Source organism: Lodderomyces beijingensis (genome assembly GCF_963989305.1).
Source record: "Lodderomyces beijingensis strain CBS 14171 genome assembly, chromosome: 8".
Classification (NCBI taxonomy): Eukaryota; Fungi; Ascomycota; class Pichiomycetes; order Serinales; family Debaryomycetaceae; genus Lodderomyces; species Lodderomyces beijingensis.
The window spans coordinates 362,145-379,898 of record NC_089977.1 but is presented as its reverse complement, the minus strand read 5'-3'; the positions used below and the strand labels follow the sequence as shown (position 1 = coordinate 379,898).

General features: G+C 47.3%; 6 protein-coding genes across 6 annotated transcripts; 3 read left to right on the top strand and 3 right to left on the bottom strand. All coding sequences in view use genetic code 12, as the record gives it.

Annotated features, from left to right (window-relative positions):
* Positions 1-391: 391 nt before the first annotated feature.
* Positions 392-1,462, top strand: LODBEIA_P58900 (uncharacterized protein; the record flags this gene model as incomplete). The annotated part of the gene is made up of 1 exon (XM_066976272.1): positions 392-1,462. One exon carries the CDS (start codon positions 392-394, stop codon positions 1,460-1,462), a length of 1,071 nt encoding a protein of 356 aa, XP_066832828.1.
* A 284-nt stretch (positions 1,463-1,746) lies between these two features.
* Positions 1,747-3,069, bottom strand: LODBEIA_P58890 (uncharacterized protein; the record flags this gene model as incomplete). Its single annotated transcript, XM_066976270.1, has 1 exon — positions 1,747-3,069. One exon carries the CDS (start codon positions 3,067-3,069, stop codon positions 1,747-1,749), a length of 1,323 nt encoding a protein of 440 aa, XP_066832827.1.
* Positions 3,070-3,298: 229 nt separating this feature from the next.
* Positions 3,299-7,102, top strand: LODBEIA_P58880 (uncharacterized protein; the record flags this gene model as incomplete). Its single annotated transcript, XM_066976269.1, has 1 exon — positions 3,299-7,102. One exon carries the CDS (start codon positions 3,299-3,301, stop codon positions 7,100-7,102), a length of 3,804 nt encoding a protein of 1,267 aa, XP_066832826.1.
* Positions 7,103-7,172: 70 nt separating this feature from the next.
* Positions 7,173-8,351, bottom strand: LODBEIA_P58870 (uncharacterized protein; the record flags this gene model as incomplete). Its single annotated transcript, XM_066976268.1, has 1 exon — positions 7,173-8,351. One exon carries the CDS (start codon positions 8,349-8,351, stop codon positions 7,173-7,175), a length of 1,179 nt encoding a protein of 392 aa, XP_066832825.1.
* Positions 8,352-8,657: 306 nt separating this feature from the next.
* Positions 8,658-9,299, bottom strand: LODBEIA_P58860 (uncharacterized protein; the record flags this gene model as incomplete). The annotated part of the gene is made up of 1 exon (XM_066976267.1): positions 8,658-9,299. One exon carries the CDS (start codon positions 9,297-9,299, stop codon positions 8,658-8,660), a length of 642 nt encoding a protein of 213 aa, XP_066832824.1.
* A 5,688-nt stretch (positions 9,300-14,987) lies between these two features.
* LODBEIA_P58850 (uncharacterized protein) lies at positions 14,988-15,872 on the top strand (the record flags this gene model as incomplete). The annotated part of the gene is made up of 1 exon (XM_066976266.1): positions 14,988-15,872. The coding sequence occupies one exon, from the start codon at positions 14,988-14,990 to the stop codon at positions 15,870-15,872; it is 885 nt and encodes a 294-aa protein (XP_066832823.1).
* Positions 15,873-17,754: the final 1,882 nt, after the last annotated feature.

Below are 17,754 nucleotides of genomic sequence, written 5' to 3'. Positions count from 1 at the left end.
GCTTGCTTAGTTTCTTCAATTCTTCTTCTCTTGGTGGGGCTCAACCATTCATGCCAATAGGCAATGAAAAAAAAAATTTGGTGGTTTTTGCAACAATGTCTCAAAAAGTATCTTTACGACACCCAAACGCGACACTGGGTCTAGACTGGGCCTTGAACCCATACCCAACTCCCACCTTTTCTCAACCACACCCTTTCACGAAGAACACCAGCTGAATCCATCATCTTTTCCCAAGCCCTCAAGTTTGGCTAGAAGAATTGTTCAATTGTTGTGCTTTGATAGAGGCAAGACGGCTCTGCATTTGTTTTATACAAAAAGTTGCGGGCTCTTACCTATTTAGCCCTGTCACCACGCGTTTGACCAATTTTGGCTGCAAAAAAGTTTTGACAAGATGTTGTTTTTGATCAGGGCAATCGTAAGCTTCCTTTATTGGGCCAACCATAAACTCCGCCAGCTCTCGAACATATTGGTTGGCAACATGTTTGAGCCTAAGTTTGACATTGTCTTGGTGACAGGCGGTACTTTGGGCTTGGGTAGGGAGATTGTAAAGCAGCTCGTCGCCAGGAGGGCCAAAGTTGTTGTGATGGACATTGTGCTCCCCGAGGATGACGCCAAGCTCCCGGGGGTTATTTATTACCAGTGCGATGTTAGCGACAGGGCGCATGTGTTTGACGTGCAAAAGGATATCCAGAATAACGTGGGAGTCGTCACCGTCCTCATCAACAACGCAGGCATATCTACCGGGAAAACTGTGTTGGACCTTTCCTTCCAAGAGATTGAAAGAACGATTCAGATCAACTTGATCTCCAGTTTCTACACCATCAAGGCGTTTTTACCGGGAATGATCTTTGTCAAGAGAGGCTACATCGTCACTATTGCCTCCATCTTGGGGTACATGTCGCCAGCGAGGTTGAGTGCTTATGGGGCCTCAAAGTCGGGGTTGATTGCGCTACACGAGTCGCTTACATACGAGCTTGGTCCGCCCTCGGTTAATCCGCACGGAGTAAAGACGCTTTTGATTTGCCCCGGCCAGATCAAGACTGGCATGTTCACCGGTGTCAAGACTCCGCACACGCTTCTTGCTCCCGAGTTGGAACCAAAGTTTGTGGCTGCGCATGTGATCAAATCGATCGAGCAAGGCAGACGGGGCGAAATGAAACTCCCATTGTACGGCAACTTTGTTCCACTTTTCAGAGCGATGCCTTGGCCGATTGTCGAGCTCACCCGCAAGTTTTCCGGGATGGACGAGAGCATGTTGCATTTCAGAAACGCGCTAGTGAAGGTTGCCAGCAGAGTGTCATCCTTGGCCAGCGGCGTCAACTCCGTTGCTAGCAGGTCGATGCAGAGTTCGATCCGCGGCTCAAAGGCCGACTCTCCAGCTGGCAGCAAAGCACCCCGAACCTCGCAACACCTGTCCGAGCATCACGACAGAGAAACAAACGTGGAAATCGAGATGCACTAGCGACACCCTAGATGAATATGAAAAACAAACAAACAAACAAACAAAACAAAACGAAAGCTCCCTTGCTATACAAAAACAAACAAAAAAAAAGGCTGCACACATCTTTAGAACCTAAGAAGATAGATTTTCTCTGCTAAAATATATTTATGTATTTGTGAAGAAAGCCTGGAATGAGAAATTTTGATCTTTATTCATTTTTCAAAAAGAATGTATATCTTGGTCTTCAAGTAGACCATTTGAATTTGTCAAGAAAGCTCGTCAAGAAAACCCGTCAAGAAATCTTCTTAAGATCTATAGTCTCCGTTGATTGTCACATACTCGTGCGACAAGTCGCAGGTCCAGAAGTCGGCGCTTTGTCCTCCACCGGTGCCCAAGTCTATCTCAATCACCAAATCCTCATCCTCCAAGATTTGCGATGCTCTTTCCTCGTCGACTTTTTCCGGCTCCCCGTTCTTGAGTAACTGCAAGCTCTCGCTTCCGTCGACGGGGACAAACTTGACGCTGGTCTTGGATGGGATGACAGAATTGCCGTTGCTGACGTTGGCGTAGCCAATGGCACAGAGGATACGGCCCCAGTTTGCATCCTTGCCGTACATGGCCGTCTTGAACAACGACGAGTTGGCGACGCTCGAGGCAATCGATTTCGCGTCCTTGTACGACAAACTATCCTTGACTCTAATCTTGATAAACTTAGTAGCACCTTCACCGTCCCTCACCACCAACTGGGCCAATTGCTGGGCAAAGTCTGTGATTTCTTTCTGGATGGCTGCGTACCTCTCGGCGCACGAGGAGTTGAGCTCGATCAACTCGCCGCCAGCAGCGCCGTTGGCTATGGCAACAATGGTGTCGTTCGTCGACATGTCTCCATCAACCGTGATACTATTGAACGACCTGTCAACTGCATATTTTAGGATCTGCTGCAATGCCGAGGGCGACACGGGGGCATCGGTGACAAAGAAACCGAGCAAGGTGGCCATGTTGGGGCAGATCATTCCTGCTCCCTTGCACAACCCAGCCAAAGTGTAGGTGTCGCTGTTGATCTGGAACTGCTTGGTGACCAACTTGGGGAACGTGTCGGTGGTGCATATCGCCTGGGCACACTCGATCCAGTTTTCGTGCTTGTCGCCAAGATGACTCAATGCAAGTTTGGGTATTCCCGAGAGGATGCTGTCGATGGGCAAGTTGTTCCCAATGACACCAGTGGACATAACAAGGGTGCTACTGGGCTTGCTCTCGAGAACAGAATCGGTGACGATGACCATGTCCTCGGCGTCCTTGATCCCCTGTGCACCAGTAACGGCATTGGCGTTACCGCTGTTGACAACAATGGAATTGATGCCGGACCCCTTAGTTTCCTTGATGATCCTTTGCGACACTTGCACGGGCGCGGCTTTGAATTTGTTGGTGGTAAACACGGCAGCAGCAGAGGCATCTTTGCCGAACGTGTTGTGCAATAAAGCCAAGTCCAAGCTTTTCCCATCCTTCTTCACTCCACAATGGATCCCGCCAGCAACAAATCCCTTGGGATAAACGCCCGACTGGGGCACAAATCTAGCAGCTTTATCTGATAAGTAGCGAATAGATGTTCTAGCGAGGGTTTGTTTCATCACTTGGTGTGCAAGGGGGTTTTTGACGGGGGAGAAATCTTTTCGAGATCTCCCCTTCCTGTTTGGCCGATATCTTTTTTTTTTTTTTCAACAAAGTTTACCGCGATAAGACGAATTACCACTTCGGTAGACGCCAGGCCTTTTTCCATTCTTGCAACGAAAAGTTTTCTCCAGATTGGAAAAACCCGCCCGCCCGTCAACCGCTAACTCAACAACAGAAGATGTTAGAATGAAACACGCAAGGATACGAAATGTGAGATTTCAAAGGTTTTTTATTTTGCGCAGGCATTACGCGGGGTTTGCTTCATCGGTTGCGCCGCGGCAGCCCATCGATGATTTCCTGACTGCTGGCATCTTTGACTTTTCGAGTGGGAATCTACTTAGCAAAGACTTCACTGCTACCAGGAGGTGGAGTGATCTTGTCCGGAATTACTCGCGGGCAATGCAAGACGACAAGAACGATTTGGCATTCTCGGTCTTGGAAAGCATGGCCGAGCTTGCCAAGGAACCACTGCGAACGCAGGAGCCGCAAGCTCAGCAGTACGTCAAGTGTTTCGAAATCTGGCTCAAGCTGTTTATGAGTCCAAACTCACTGGCAAGGATCAACGAGTTGAGAGCTGCTGTGGACAACTACGACAGTGTAGTGGAGGCCAGAGGGGTACTTAACGGGTCTGGAATCCGCATGGGGACCCGGGGGATGGGGACCCGGTCTCAGTCAGGGAAGAGCGAGATGGCCAGCGAGATTGCCAAAGCCGCGTTGCACTCGTATTATTTGACGAGAAAGCATAGGCCAAGCCTGATCCATACCTTTCCCGTCAAGGAGTTTTTCACGCAGGTGGTGAACAAGTATGAGGTGGATATATCGAGTTTGAGGAAAGAGCTCGCGCATGAGCAACACGAGTACTTGTCGGCTCTTGAAGAACTCGTGCAGCTTCCCGAGGACTCAGGTGCGGATTTAGCCCTACCTGATGCCGAATTGACCAACGACATTCCCATCGAACCGTACACTGAAAAATGCGGCGACCTCCAGTTTGAGAGAGCATGTAGTTACATTGTTGATCACAAGTTTCGATGGAAGGGGCAGCGGATTGCAGGGCCCATATTCGAGTACTATGATACTTTGGAGAGTGGCGAAAAGGAAGCATTCATGAGGGAGTATCTAGAATTCAACGCGGTGAAACAGGCCAACTTGGAAAAGTATTCCCATCGGTTGATAAAAAGCTCACTTGACTCGGGTGAGACCAGCACGAAGATGAAGTTCTCCCCCAAGCTCCAGCAGTTGCTTGACGAGTGGGTGGAATCAACGACACGGAGCTTGGAGAAAAAGCTAGCTTTTACCAAGCCAGTTTCTGAAGAGGAAGCAATCCTCCACAGGCTGAAGCCGTTCTTGGGACTATTTCCCCTCAAAGATATGGTGAGCCATCTTATCCACGCTTTGGTTGGGAAACTCGATGAGAGAAACTTGCCACTAAACTCGTTTCTACAGCACTGGCGGTTTCTGTATGTGCGCCAAGTCTCGATTCTGATGAAGTCGTTGGACTACAAACAGCAATTGTTCCAGCTTATGCTGGAAAAGTCAATTGATGAGTTTTCCCATCTGCTAATCGCAGCAGTCTTGAACTCCTCTTATTTCCAGTTAACCAAATTTGAAATCAACATGATTGCTGAAGAATCGAACCCGGCGGATTTGGAGCCGTTCCTTGACCCTGATGTTAATGTTAATAATGATGATGATAACGATAATCATAATCAAAATGCTAATGATAATTATGGTGGCGGGCTTTGCTACGCCTTTCGAAATCTTGTCAAACAGGAAGGAGTGAAGCTGAAACGATACCTCGTTGCTCATCCTGCAATCTTGAAACTTTTGAAAACGGCATCGTACTACGGCGAATTGAGTTACTTGCCGTCGCTCTGTACGCCGAAGCCATGGAGAGGGCCAAGTTCAGGTGGATATTTGCACTCGCATGTCGATTTCGTCACTGGGTTTGATAGGCTCCAGCGCCAGTTGCTTCACAAGGCTCACTCGCAGGGCAAGCTAGACCGCGCATTCACCTGTCTTGACCAGATGGGGCAAACCGCATGGGTCATAAACCAGGACATGCTCAGGGTATTCAACCGGCTCATGGAGTTGCCGAATGGGTTTCTTGAGATCCCGCCTCGCTTGGACCAACTTCCCCAGGGGGCCAAATTCAGCCAGGAGGCGCTCGATGCGAGAAATTTGAGAAAATTGTACGAGGCGAGAAGGCAAATAGCTAATGCCTATGGTGCCAATGGCGACGTGCTATACCACTGCTACATGTTTGATTTCCGGGGCCGAGCGTACGCCTTGTCGCTGATGAACCACTATGGCGGCGACTTGACTAGGTCCTTGTTTCAGTTTTGGGAAACAAAGCCCTTGGGCGACGAGGGTTTTTACTGGTTAAAGTACCAGTTGGCGTCCTTGTTCAAGCCAGGGCAAGAATCCAAGTGTGAGGAATTTTGCGAAAAGTACAGACTTGAGATTGTGGAGTCTGCTGCAGATCCGTTGAAATGCGATTGGTGGTTGAAAGCAGATAAGCCTTTCCAAGTGCTATCCGTGTGCTTTGAGATTGCAAAAGTGTGGCAGCATGAAAGCAAAGGTGGCAGTGTCGGAGATTATCGATGCCGCTTGCCCATTCATCAAGACGGTTCGTGCAATGGGCTTCAGCATTACGCGGCGTTGGCTGGTGATGAGTTGGGTGGGAAATCGGTCAACTTGCTACCGCTGGATGTGAAACAGGATATCTATACCGAGGTGAGGGATGTTGTCGAGAGGAAGATTCGTGAAGATATAGTGGCAAATGCAAAGGCCAAGGACCTGGACTTGAACCTGGACTCGGACCTGGACTTGAATGGTATCAATGTCGATCTCTTGCTCCGGATATTGGACCGGAAATTGGTGAAACGGCCCGTGATGACCACCGTCTACGGCGTCACGAGCTACGGTGCCATCGACCAAATAAAAGCACGCATAAAGGAGATGATCACCGACCACGAGCAGAACCCAAGCCGAGCGGACAAATACAGCGACCACGAAATCGCTGCGCTTAAATCGCTCAACACCCAAACTATAGCCTACTTGGTCTCCCGAATCTTCTCCGCCATCAACGAGCTTTTCGTGAACGCAATGAAGATTGAGCACTGGCTCGTGAACACGGCGAATAGGATCAACACCAGCTACAACGTCAAGACTATAGACTACTTGTCGTCTCTCAAGTCCACGAGCCTAAAAAAAAAATACTTTACAACGGCACCAGTCAACTATTCGCCCATAAGTTGGATTTCACCCGCGGGGTTCCCCGTAGTTCAAATCTATAGAAACCTCGCTCAGAGTTCAACACGCGGCGCACTTGGCGTTTCAACACGCGTGGACACTGATCAAATTGCCCCCATGGACCGACGTAAGAATGAGCTTGCTATTGCTCCCAATTTCATCCATTCGTTGGATGCAAGCCACATGAGCATGACTTGTGATGTTGCTGCTCTGCTGGGGCTTGTGTTTGCCTCGATCCACGATTCGTACTGGACGCATGCGTGCGATGTGAAGCAGTTGAGCGCGTTGCTCCGCGAGCGGTTTGTGGCAATGTACCTGTTTGACTACATGGCGTGCATCAAGCGGGATTTCGAGAACCAAATGAAGAACTCTTACCAGTTGCTCTTCTTTTACGAAGAAGACAACAAGGAGCTATGGCAGGAAATCAAGGAGTTGAGAAAGACTTACAGGGAGAGGAAATTAGTTGATCAGTTGGAGACGGAGTTGAGACAATTGGACGCTGTGGGGTATGGGAACCACAAGGTGCTGAAGTTGCTTGGTAAGTTCAAGCCGGTGTTGTACCACAAGGTGGGCACCAAGATCTACGAGTATTTTGCAAAGGACGCGGCGAATCGGGTAAAGGACGGAAAGAAGAGCAAGAAGGTGCCTGTGTTTGTCCCAGCTCGAGTCATGGACCTCCCCGTGCGAGGCAATCTAGACATCACCCAAGTTGCACAGAGCAGGTACTTTTTTTCCTAAAAACACGTAGTATCTTTAGAATCTAGAGTTAATCCTTATACAAAAAAAAAAAAAACAAAGAAAGAACGCTTCAGTCGGCATTATCTTCTCTGAGCATTTTCTCCAACTTTCCAAAGATCCGATCTCGGTGTATGGCGACGGGATCGTGTTCATCGCTAGCGAAAAAGATGTTCCGCTGTCCGCTGCTATCGTCTTCATCGTCTTCACCTTCACCTTCTCCTTCGTCATCACCATCGTCGCCTTCGCGGTCACCGCCCAAGGTCAAATATCGCTCCATTTCCTCGTGGTCGAAATACTCCTCGTCCTGGATGCCAACGCCTTCACGCGGCTCATACGCTCCGTACTCATCTACTTCATCGTCGTCCCTATTTTCATCATCATCATCGTCTCGATAGCCGATTTTTAATCGATCGAATTGCGCCTCGAACCCGTCCTCTTCATACTGTAGTTCTTCTAGACCCTCCACGTCCTCGTCGCTGGGGTAGTCATTCTGATAGAACAGCTCGGCGTTCAGGTCCTCGTCGTCCGTCAACACGCTCGGCTTCTGCTGGGCGTCCTCGTGGTCGTCATTCAAGAGCAAGCCCGACTGCATGGCCTCGTCGTCGTCGAAAAAGCGAATGAACCCAATCTGGGAGGTAGGGTGGTTCGCCGAGGTCATTGGCTGCGCAGAGAGGTGGTAGACGTCAAACACATATTCATCATCATCATTATCATCACCACCATCGAGCGGACCGGTGCTAGCCATGTTTTGTATTAGCAGCGTGTTCCCATCTTGAGATGCCGGGGGCAACGGTGGTGATTGCTGCAGACTGGAGCGGATGCCGCGCCTCTTGCGCTGTTTGGGTGTGGCCACATCGGAGGTGATGTAGTCCTCCACCAAGTTTGCTAGTTCATTGGGCAAGTTGACGCTTCTGCTTTCCTCGGGGGGAGTTTTGCTGGAGTCGGGAGGGATGACAAAGTTGCGTCGTTCTTCTTCGGACCGTTGTTTCGATTCTGCAAGGATGCTGCTTTTGATCATCTCGTCCTCGTTTAGCCCATCCTCGGTCCGCGATAGTTTGAACAAGTAGTTGAGGTTTTCTGTTGATCGAAGATGACGCGGGGTATGGAGTGGCGAAGGGCGCGGAGACGTTGACGGTGTCGATGGCTTGGACCGCTTGACGGAACGGGTATCTTCAAGAATAAGCGCTTGCAAGGGGTCCTGGTTTCTTTTCCTTTTGATACGTAGGACTTTGGGAGGTTCGCTTGACATTTTGGGATGTGGATTTTTGAACAAAAAAAAAGAAGAAAAGGAAGAAAAGGGGAAGGGGGGAAGGAGGTGGTTGTTTTGTTGGAAAAGTGGTCACCGTGAAAACAGGCTGGTTGAGAGTGTTTTGTTTGTTTGTCTGTTTGTTCGCGATATCCTACCCCAGATTTTTCACGGTGTTCATGAGGCATACATACGGCTGGGAAACTACAAAAAAACCTGAGAGATTGGTTCCGTGCCAGTTTTTTTTTGAACATTTGTCATTTTTATCATCTCTATATGGTCTTCCCCGCCAAAGTATGGTGGTACTTCTCAATTGTTGATGGAAGTATGGATATTGAAAACGACTCCCGGAAACAGCGTTATTTCACCCACTACATTGGCCTCGACACCAAAGCTCATCAATATGCCCCGGATGACACCGCACGGGAACCACATGTACAACTTTGCCTTTTCCAACGTGTCGCTTTCGCCCTTGGCGCTGTTCAACCGGTTGATCAACCGGTAGTCGTTGTCAACAAGCACAAAGGTGCCCCGGTGGTTTGTGCGCAAGTTGTCCATCTGCTTGTCGTACATGAGCTTCCAAACGTCTCGGCAGACAAACTTCATAATGTCTAATATGTCCACCATTTTGCTCTTGTTTGAGTTTTTGTAAAGTAGAATCTCGGCTAGTTTCAAGCCCAAGGTGTACCCATAGGTCTCTATGCGTATTGTAGTCTCGTCCAGATGCAAATAGCGTGCGTTGAACACGTTGATTGTGCCGGGCTGGTCGTCCTTGACGGGAGATAGCTCAGAATCGATTCGTGTTTGGATGTCTTCTGTAGCTGGTGTGCCATTGGCAGCGTTTCTTAGCTGTTCCGACACCCGAATGGAGGCGGGCACTAGCTCCTGGAGGAGGTAATGTAGACTCTTGGCGTTGATTTGGGACTGCTGGTCTAGAAAGTCTTCGGACATTGTCGCTGGAAGCGGTGGTGTTTCTATGGGGCGTGGGTGTTGTTTCCTTTGAGACTGTGTTTGGAGGAGACTGGGAACGGTGATAAATTTTGAAAGCAATTTGCAACTAACAATTTTTTTTTTTGGACAGCCTCAGCTTAATTCAAGTCAACTCAATCATCTCCACAGCGAGTGCTGCCAAACAAGCGATGAAGGAGGACGCAGGGCATGGGAAACCAATGGAAATGGGAGGTGATTGAAGCAGATTGAAGGAGATATAGGACAAATCGAAGGGGAGGGGAGGGGGGGGGGGGAGAAATCAGCTGTTACAACGAACAAGGAACTTTAGTTTCACTTGTGAAATCGTGGGGAAAAGCCAGGAGGAGATTGCACGAAATCAAACACAGCACTTTTCGTGTTCGTGTTCGTGTTTAAGATGTTTTTTCAGTTGATGCAACGGTGCAACCACCAAATGAATGGGTCTCTTTGATTCATTAGAACCTGTCAATCAACTAGGTGCCCATCCAAATCACGACCCGAAGCAAGCGTGGAGAGGGTGGGGCTCAAACAAGAAAAAAAACAAAACAAAAATACAAAACAAAACGACAAACGCTTACTGCCATGGACTCGACAAGCGACGGTTTGCAAAAGAAGCATGGGGACGGGAAATCTGGAGTAATCCCAAAAGCTGCATGTTGAGTGTTTATGTTGAAAAATAACCAGCTCGTAAATCATCTATGAGCTTTTTTCGTGGGACGTGCCCTGGGGTCCGAAACAAAGAAAATCGGGAGCGGCTCGTATCGGTATCGGGCAGATTAGCCGCTTTGGGTGAATCCCGTGCCGGTGCCTTGCGGATTATATGACTCGACAATCTCGAGGAGAAACAGTGGCTTCTAGCCTGTTGCTCAATCCTCTTTTGCAAGAGAGTCAAGTCTTGCTCTATTGGATGCCCAGGGATGGTACCCATGGTTGTACTCCTTGGTTGGCACTAATCACGAGTTTCCTCCGGCTTGGACAACACAAAACAAAACAAAACAAAAAAGGAAGAACCACCTTTGATTTACAAATTCGTCTCACATTGGACTTGGAGCTGGAATACGAACTCGAAATTTCACATTCAATGCCTCGCAAAAAAAAATCCGTTAGGCGGTAGTCACCAAGGGGGGGTTTCACGGGTTGACAAAAGGATTTTTTGCGAAGGGGTTATGCATATCAGTTCAACACCGACTTTTCTTGCTTGTGACCTGAAAAACGAATGTCATTCACTACGCGGTTGACACTTGTTGCGGCCGCAACCTTCCTCATGGCCTTCTTCTTCGCCCCTCCTCCCCTCCTCCCTACTCCCCTCTCGAGAAAACAAAAAAACGTGGGAGTTTCGTAAATTTACTTTTGGTAACCATCACATGCAATGAAGAAAAATTAGGTGCAAATTCACGCCGGTAAAGACGTAAAGACGTGAAGAGAGACGTAAAGAGGGGGGAGGGGAGGGGAGGGCGAATCCTGGCGTCATGTTTTTGTTTCAACTTGACTCGCCCGTACGTCAAATGAAAGTAGTAGCTCGTTACCTAACCTTGAAAACAAAAAAAAATCGTCCATCAAAAGATCAGCCTCGCAAGCTTAAATCTATTACCAAAACACCAATTGAAATTATGGTTTTTATTTTTCATTTTTCATTTTGCATTTTGCATTTTCATTTCGATGATAATAAACTATTATAAAGGGTTTGTCACTGATAACCAACCCATTACGTAATACCAGCGAGATGCTGTTTGCCCAGTCGGGAAACTCGATGCTAGCTTGACGTGAGATACATCAAGCTGCATCGCTGTGTGTGATAATGATGTCATATATTCAAAGCTGGTTAGGGGTAGTGGAAAGAGCTAAGAGTAGTGGTAGTTGTTGTGGTTGTGGCTGGAATGATGATGATGCTGGACAGGATGGGAAGATTTTCTGGCGTGACGGGAATAATAACCCAGGCTGAGATTGCAAAAACAAAACAATACATATTCATGCCCCCCCGTAGTTGTTGGTTGTTGGGAGTTGGAGATGATGCCTGACGGGACAGGACGAAGGTGTCAAGGAAGGAAGGTTCAAGACAAGTAAAAATTGCAAACTGTCAAAAGGGGAGCACAAGAGCAAACCAAGAAAACCAAGAATTTCGAGCAACGACAAATGAAAAACCCAACGACCTATAATATGAAACATCGATAAGCCTCTTTTTTCTTGTTTGATTCGATAGAGATGGACAGAGAGACAGAGAGACAGAGAGAAAAAGAAAGAGATTATTTGTTTGGTAAATCAGGTGGGTTTTTTTTTTCTTGACCAATATAATGTTCAAGAAAAATTCCAAGTGACGTGGATCGAGACCCTTCGGGAAAGCTTTTGGAGGGAGGAAGAGGAGGGAAAACATGTATTCCACTCTGGCGACCAAGCTGAGATGGACGGCTTGGGTGGTTGGCAGAGATTGGGACAAAATAAGCCGGGTTGGATGGTGGTGTGATAGCTTGCAAAACCATCGCGATGGAAACGCGGTGCTGATGATGAACAACAACAACAACCAAAAAAAAAAAAAAATCACCTGCGTCTACTGAAGAGAAAAAAATGAGGAGGAAAAGGAGGAGGAAAGAGGAAAAAGAGGTGGCGGCGGTGGCGGAATACCTTGAATGCGAAGAAAGTGGTTTCTCCACTTTGGTGCTGTCAATACACCCCGCTTTTTTTTGGTTACAATTTTTTTATTCATTGCAGATGTCCTTTCAAGTGCGTTTTGCATCAAAACATGTTCCCCTCCATCAAACTAGCATAATCTGACAGGAAAGACGCTCGGTGGTCAGTGGCGGAAGACCATGAAAAAATTATGAAATGGCTCCCCCCGTATATAATCTAATCGTGCATGCATGCATGTATCTATTGAAGTGTGAGGGAAAAAGATGGTGGCGATGCATTCGTGGGTTTGGTATGGTCAACCTTTGAGCCAGTCTGAACTTCAAAAACCCGTCTCTGCAAGTTGAGCTAGCCACCAGTAGAGCCGAGGTAGAGACTAGACTAGGCCAGCTGTAAAAAAAATCAATTCAGGTTGTCTTTACGGCATACCGACAGCCCAAAAGCTAGTGCAAAGATCCGGCAGAGTGCGCTTGGGGGGATAGCGCAGCAAGATACAGATCTAGCTGGATCTCATCATCGCTGTGCCCGTATATTTTTCTACACTGTTCCTGCAAGTGCAAATTAATGCATCTTGCGGCTCGCCCATCGGGTGAGGTGGTGGTAATAAGATATTATATCTGGAGGAGGGCGCTCGACGGTGGTATTATTTTATGCCAGATTCCACGTCTAATGAGATACATGCATGCTTTTGGGTGCAAGCGAGATCTAATGCTCAAAGACGCGAAGTACGGGGATTGGATGAGGAGATAAGAGACATCTGACATTGGACAGTAGAATTTTAGGCTGTTTTTTTTTTTTTTTTTTTGGGGGGGGGGGAAGTAGAATTGGGTGTATATGTGTTGAAGACGAGATATAATCCCCAAACGAAAGTATTAGACCCATTTGGATTCGGAGACGGAAGAAAAGCAGACAGGATGGGCAAGGCTGAAGTGTCTGGCAGTTGATGTCCTTCGTACCTTCATCATCATTAGAGTTTGCCCTTTTGAGACCTGCGCGCGGCTGATATTTTTTTTTGGCTGGAGATTCACGAGATGATCGCTGGGGAGCAGAAAACTCTCCGGATATATCGCGCGCACCCACACCCACCCGGAACATGGCAATATACGAAAAACGAACCAACCCACGCACGAGGGAAAACATCACAACTTTGCTTTAACCTTGTTTGAAGAATCACATGGCACGAGACGGTAGGGAACAAGTTGTGGGGTTCTACCTTGTCATTTAAAAAAACAAAAAAAAAAAAAAAGATAATCTATGATTTAGTCCGTCAATCCCCCTTGCGGGTCTGCCACGCCCCCCCTCTACCCCCCGACGTCGTCGTCGTCGTAAAGGAAAACCCAATCGGTTTCCACGCTGTCTCTTGCTCTCAAACCGGGTCTATTGTCAATTGATACTTTGTCGTCGTTGTTGTCGTCGCCGCTGCTCGAAAGAAGGTTTTTTAGAGAGAGTCAGCCAGTCAGCAAGCGTAACTTTAATTAAAACAAAAAAACAAAAAAAAAAGACAAGATCAAGAAAAAAAATCGAATGACACCAGGCCGTGACGTTTTGACAAGGCGGAGGGAAACCCACCCACCCCCCTAGCGGTGTTGTGAGTAGAGAAGCAAAAGCTTATCTGGCACCGAATACTGGCGGGAGGAGACAGGAGGAGGAGGAAAAGATTGGAAAAGGTAGGAGGGAGATAAAAACGTTTCTTGGTGTCTCTGACATTTCAAACGTGGGTCTAGTGCAAATGCTGGTTTGGAAACGTATCGGCGAGTTCTCTTACGTCAATGGAAGGGCCATTTGCTCAGTGAGGGTACGAAACGGTGGGGCCAGCGGGGGATCTAGGTGCAATTTCAACGGAATGGAATGATAAGGGATGGGCTCGTTGAAACAACAAAGCATTGCGCAATCGCAAACGTTGGCTTCCTGCCAAATTATTAAAAAAAAAAAAGGACTCCTGGGGAGGAGCAGGGTGATTGAGGTTATGGTTGATTTCTTTTTTTAACTCTTAGAGGGGGAGGGGGAGGTTAGGTGTGTTGGTTCGTATCTGCAATCAATGTTAAAAAAAAAACAACCTGTAGCAGTAGTGATGCTGCTGATGCTGCTGAAGGTGACGCTCTGTTAGTGGTGATGGTGGTGACGGTGACGGGTCGAGTTGCGAGTGATGGAGAACAATCAATTTCGGCTTTTGAAATTTTTCTTTTTGTTCTTGTTCTCTCTGCTAAGTTTTTAAATTTTTAATTTGGCGATGCAGCAATCTGTCTGTCGGACTAGGACATCGTAATTGGGGGTGGGATGGATGGCGATGGGCTATAGCTTTATGCGACGGCACATACGAGAACCAGACACCGGCATGTTCTCTCTCTTTTTTTTTTTTGGCCATCTCGTACAGTTGTATTTCCCCAGCTAAGGCGACAAAAGGAAAAGAAAAAGAAACCTTGCTCCTTGTTTTGTTTTGACACTCGTTGTGGAAAGATGTTGGAGATTACTTGTTTTAGTATTAGGGTTTGACTCGTGTTGTTGTTGCTGTTGAAGTTAGAGATTAGACTTTAGAGTGTGACACATTTTCAGCAAATGAGACATTGACCTTTCACGTCAATTCTTTTTGCTGTCTGTCTGACTTGGTGGCTGACTTTGCAAATAGCAGTGTTTGTCAGTGTCTGGGTGTGGTTTTGCGTTGCGTGTCTGCATATTGCTTACATAATTACCACTAGCAAAAGTAAAATTTAAAGTTTAAAGTTTTATATTATTAATTTCAATTTCGTTCTTTTTATATTTTCTTGACATTACGTAAGCCGCATTTTTTCTGTCTTGTGTAATATAATATGCTGCATCCTGGTTTAGTGTGACTTTCAACTTTGAATCTCGCTTTTGTGTTTCTGACATAAGCATCAAACATTTTTGGGCAGATACATGCAATTTAGAAGAAGCATAGACACCGAGAGAAAGAGCGAGTGAGTGAGATTGGGAGAGAGAGAGAGGGAATCTTTGTATAAATATACGAAGAGATCTCTCTGTTTCAAATCTCATGCCAGTTCCAGCCCCAGATTCAAACTCCCACTAGCCATGCAAGTAACTGCGTTGATGAACCAAGCAAGGTCTACATTACCTTCATTGACAATTACAACTCATTTACCTCCTACAACTGCCATGGACTCGACCCTAAACACAAGTACAGTTACAGCTACAACTGCCACTACCGTGACACGGAAACCACCTCAGCTTCCTCCGTTGGTCAAAAGAATCAGCTTGCCTCCAATCAGCGACATCCTCGCGCCCTTATCACAGCAGCAGCAGCAGCAGCAGCATCAGCCATTACCGTCGGTGTCGCACTTGAACCAATCCTCAACTCCACCTCCCGCACCCCAGGCCCCATCATACACCAACAGCTACTACACCACCACCACCCACGACCGATTACACACATTGAACAAGTCGCCCCTCCCGCAATCGTATTCTTCTTCCTCGTCGACTGCCTCCTCGATCCCCTCGCCTTCATCGTCAATCATACCTTCCTACCACCACCAACAACATCACCACCAACATCAACAACAACACCGCCAGCACCAGCCTCAACACCAGCCCCAGCACCAGCACCACCATCAGACATACATGCAGCCGCACATGATGAGGTCAAACTCATACCCACCCCCCTCGACATCAGCCTCCAGCACAACCTCGCAGCCCTCGTCGCCCGCGCTCGAAGTAGGCGGAGGCAACGCCAACGCTTACTCCAAGCGCAAAACCAGAAACAACTTGCCCAAGGAGATCACGTTTGTCTTGTTGAGGTGGCTCAACGACCACTTGAACCACCCTTACCCTAACTCCTTCGAGAAGAACCACTTGATGATGACGACGGGGTTGAACCAGCAGCAGTTGAGCAATTGGTTTATCAATGCGCGGAGAAGGAAGATTAAGGGGTTGAAGGAGCAGAAGCGGATGTGTCTTTGATCAGCGCGAGCGCAGCGAGGTAAAAAGAAAAAAGGGCGAGCACAGCGAGCGTACCTAACCCGTCGAAATTCCACCAAGGGCATCAACATCCAGACAACGTTTATTCATGGGTCGTTACATCAAAAGAAAGAAAATCAAGCTTTAATTCTTCAGTTCACACATACATTAAGAAAACTATTCCGTAAATCACAAGAGAGGGGCAACTCCTCCTTACATTTGTCATGAGTTATATTTCATCCACATTGGTCGAGTTGGTGCTTATAAAGGAAAAATTTAACGCCAACCGAAGTTTCAAAATTTTTTTTTTAATTTTTTTTTTTTGCCTTAGTCTTTTAGTTTCTTAGTTTTTTTAGTTTCAGTCTAGTCTTGTTATGATAAAATGATAGCTAACGTGTCCTGCTATAATCGTCACCTTCGAATTGATCCTTAGGAGAGACCTCTTGGTGTTGGAGACAAAGGAGTGGTGAAGCACGCGGCCTGGCTTAGGGAAAGCCCACGGCGTTTCGGATGATCCATCACGCGAAACAAGCCAACTTGAAAACCAATTGCCTTCGATTCCAAGTCGAGTCCAAGTTGAGGCCAAGCGTCGGGGCTGATTAAAAATAGACGTCAAGATAGACTCGGTTGGAAAAAAAAGGAAAAAGGAGCCCAACGGGGCTTGGCCGTGAAACGAGAACCGGAATAACCATCTTAACCACCTTTTTATGTCTGGTGCTTGGCCCTGTGGAATTATTTGACTAATCGCAGCTGTTATGTTCACGTTCATGTTCATTTTAATGTTCTCTTTTTTATCTTGTTGGTGAAATTTGACGGGTTGGGGACAATCAGATGGGGGATCCGATAAAGAAGTGGGGGAGGCAGCTGTCAACAGAGAATATGCCGTGAACGCATATATCGTGTATGGCCTTGTTGATACGCAAAATGCTACTATATTTGTGCTACGGCCAAACCGGCGCTAAGCCTGAAATTGAGGCCCCTCATGCAACGCTGGCACCGTTTCAAGTTTGACGTCTGTTTCACTACTGTCCTGACGCCCTGCGCTTGACCAAACGAGGTAGTCCCATGGAAACACCACTCGGACTACAGCTTGTACTGGGTCAAGGTTGATACCATGCACCAATCAAAGCTCGACTCTTCTCCGCTTGTGCTTTACTCAAGCAGTTGTAACCATGTAACCCTAACCCTTGAACAAGAAGATATTTTTCATCTTGGAACTATGACAGATCCAGCAAGCTAAGAAAAAAAGAACAAAGCAAAAACCACTTCTGCCAATGGTTCATCTAATGTTTCTTGGCCCGGGTGGAGAAAACGTCAACTTGACTCAACCCACGTCAAAAGCTTCCGTTCAATTCAGTTGAAAACAATACCAATGCCAACCACACACACGCACACGCACACGCACCACCGGGGCTAATTAAATAATACCACATTAAATAATTATTGGTCGATGAGACGAGCCCTATTGTAATAAGAAATCAAGATCTTGTAAGTCGAGCTACCTCCAGAGCTGAAATCGTGGGTAGTTGAACCACTATCAACCACTGTTGCTTGGCTTTTGTTTTTCTTGTCGATTCAAAGGAGATTGATGGAGGGGAAGGGGGATGAGGAGATGGACAGACTCAGAAAGACCCAAGGCTATCGACGGACTTGCGTATCGGATGGGCTGGTTTGTGTCACGTTCTTTGTTTTGACATTCATGCGGCTCTCGCCTGTTTCTGCGGGACATTCTTGCGCACGGTTCTAGAGACAGGTGCCGACGACCAAAGGTGCTTTGTCTGAGAGGAAATGACAGGGGAGGAGGGAGGGAGGCGCCGGTGGACATGACCATTAGGCTAATGAAGCGAGACTTGTTTCTTCCCTCGATTCCCCTCCACTATGCCAC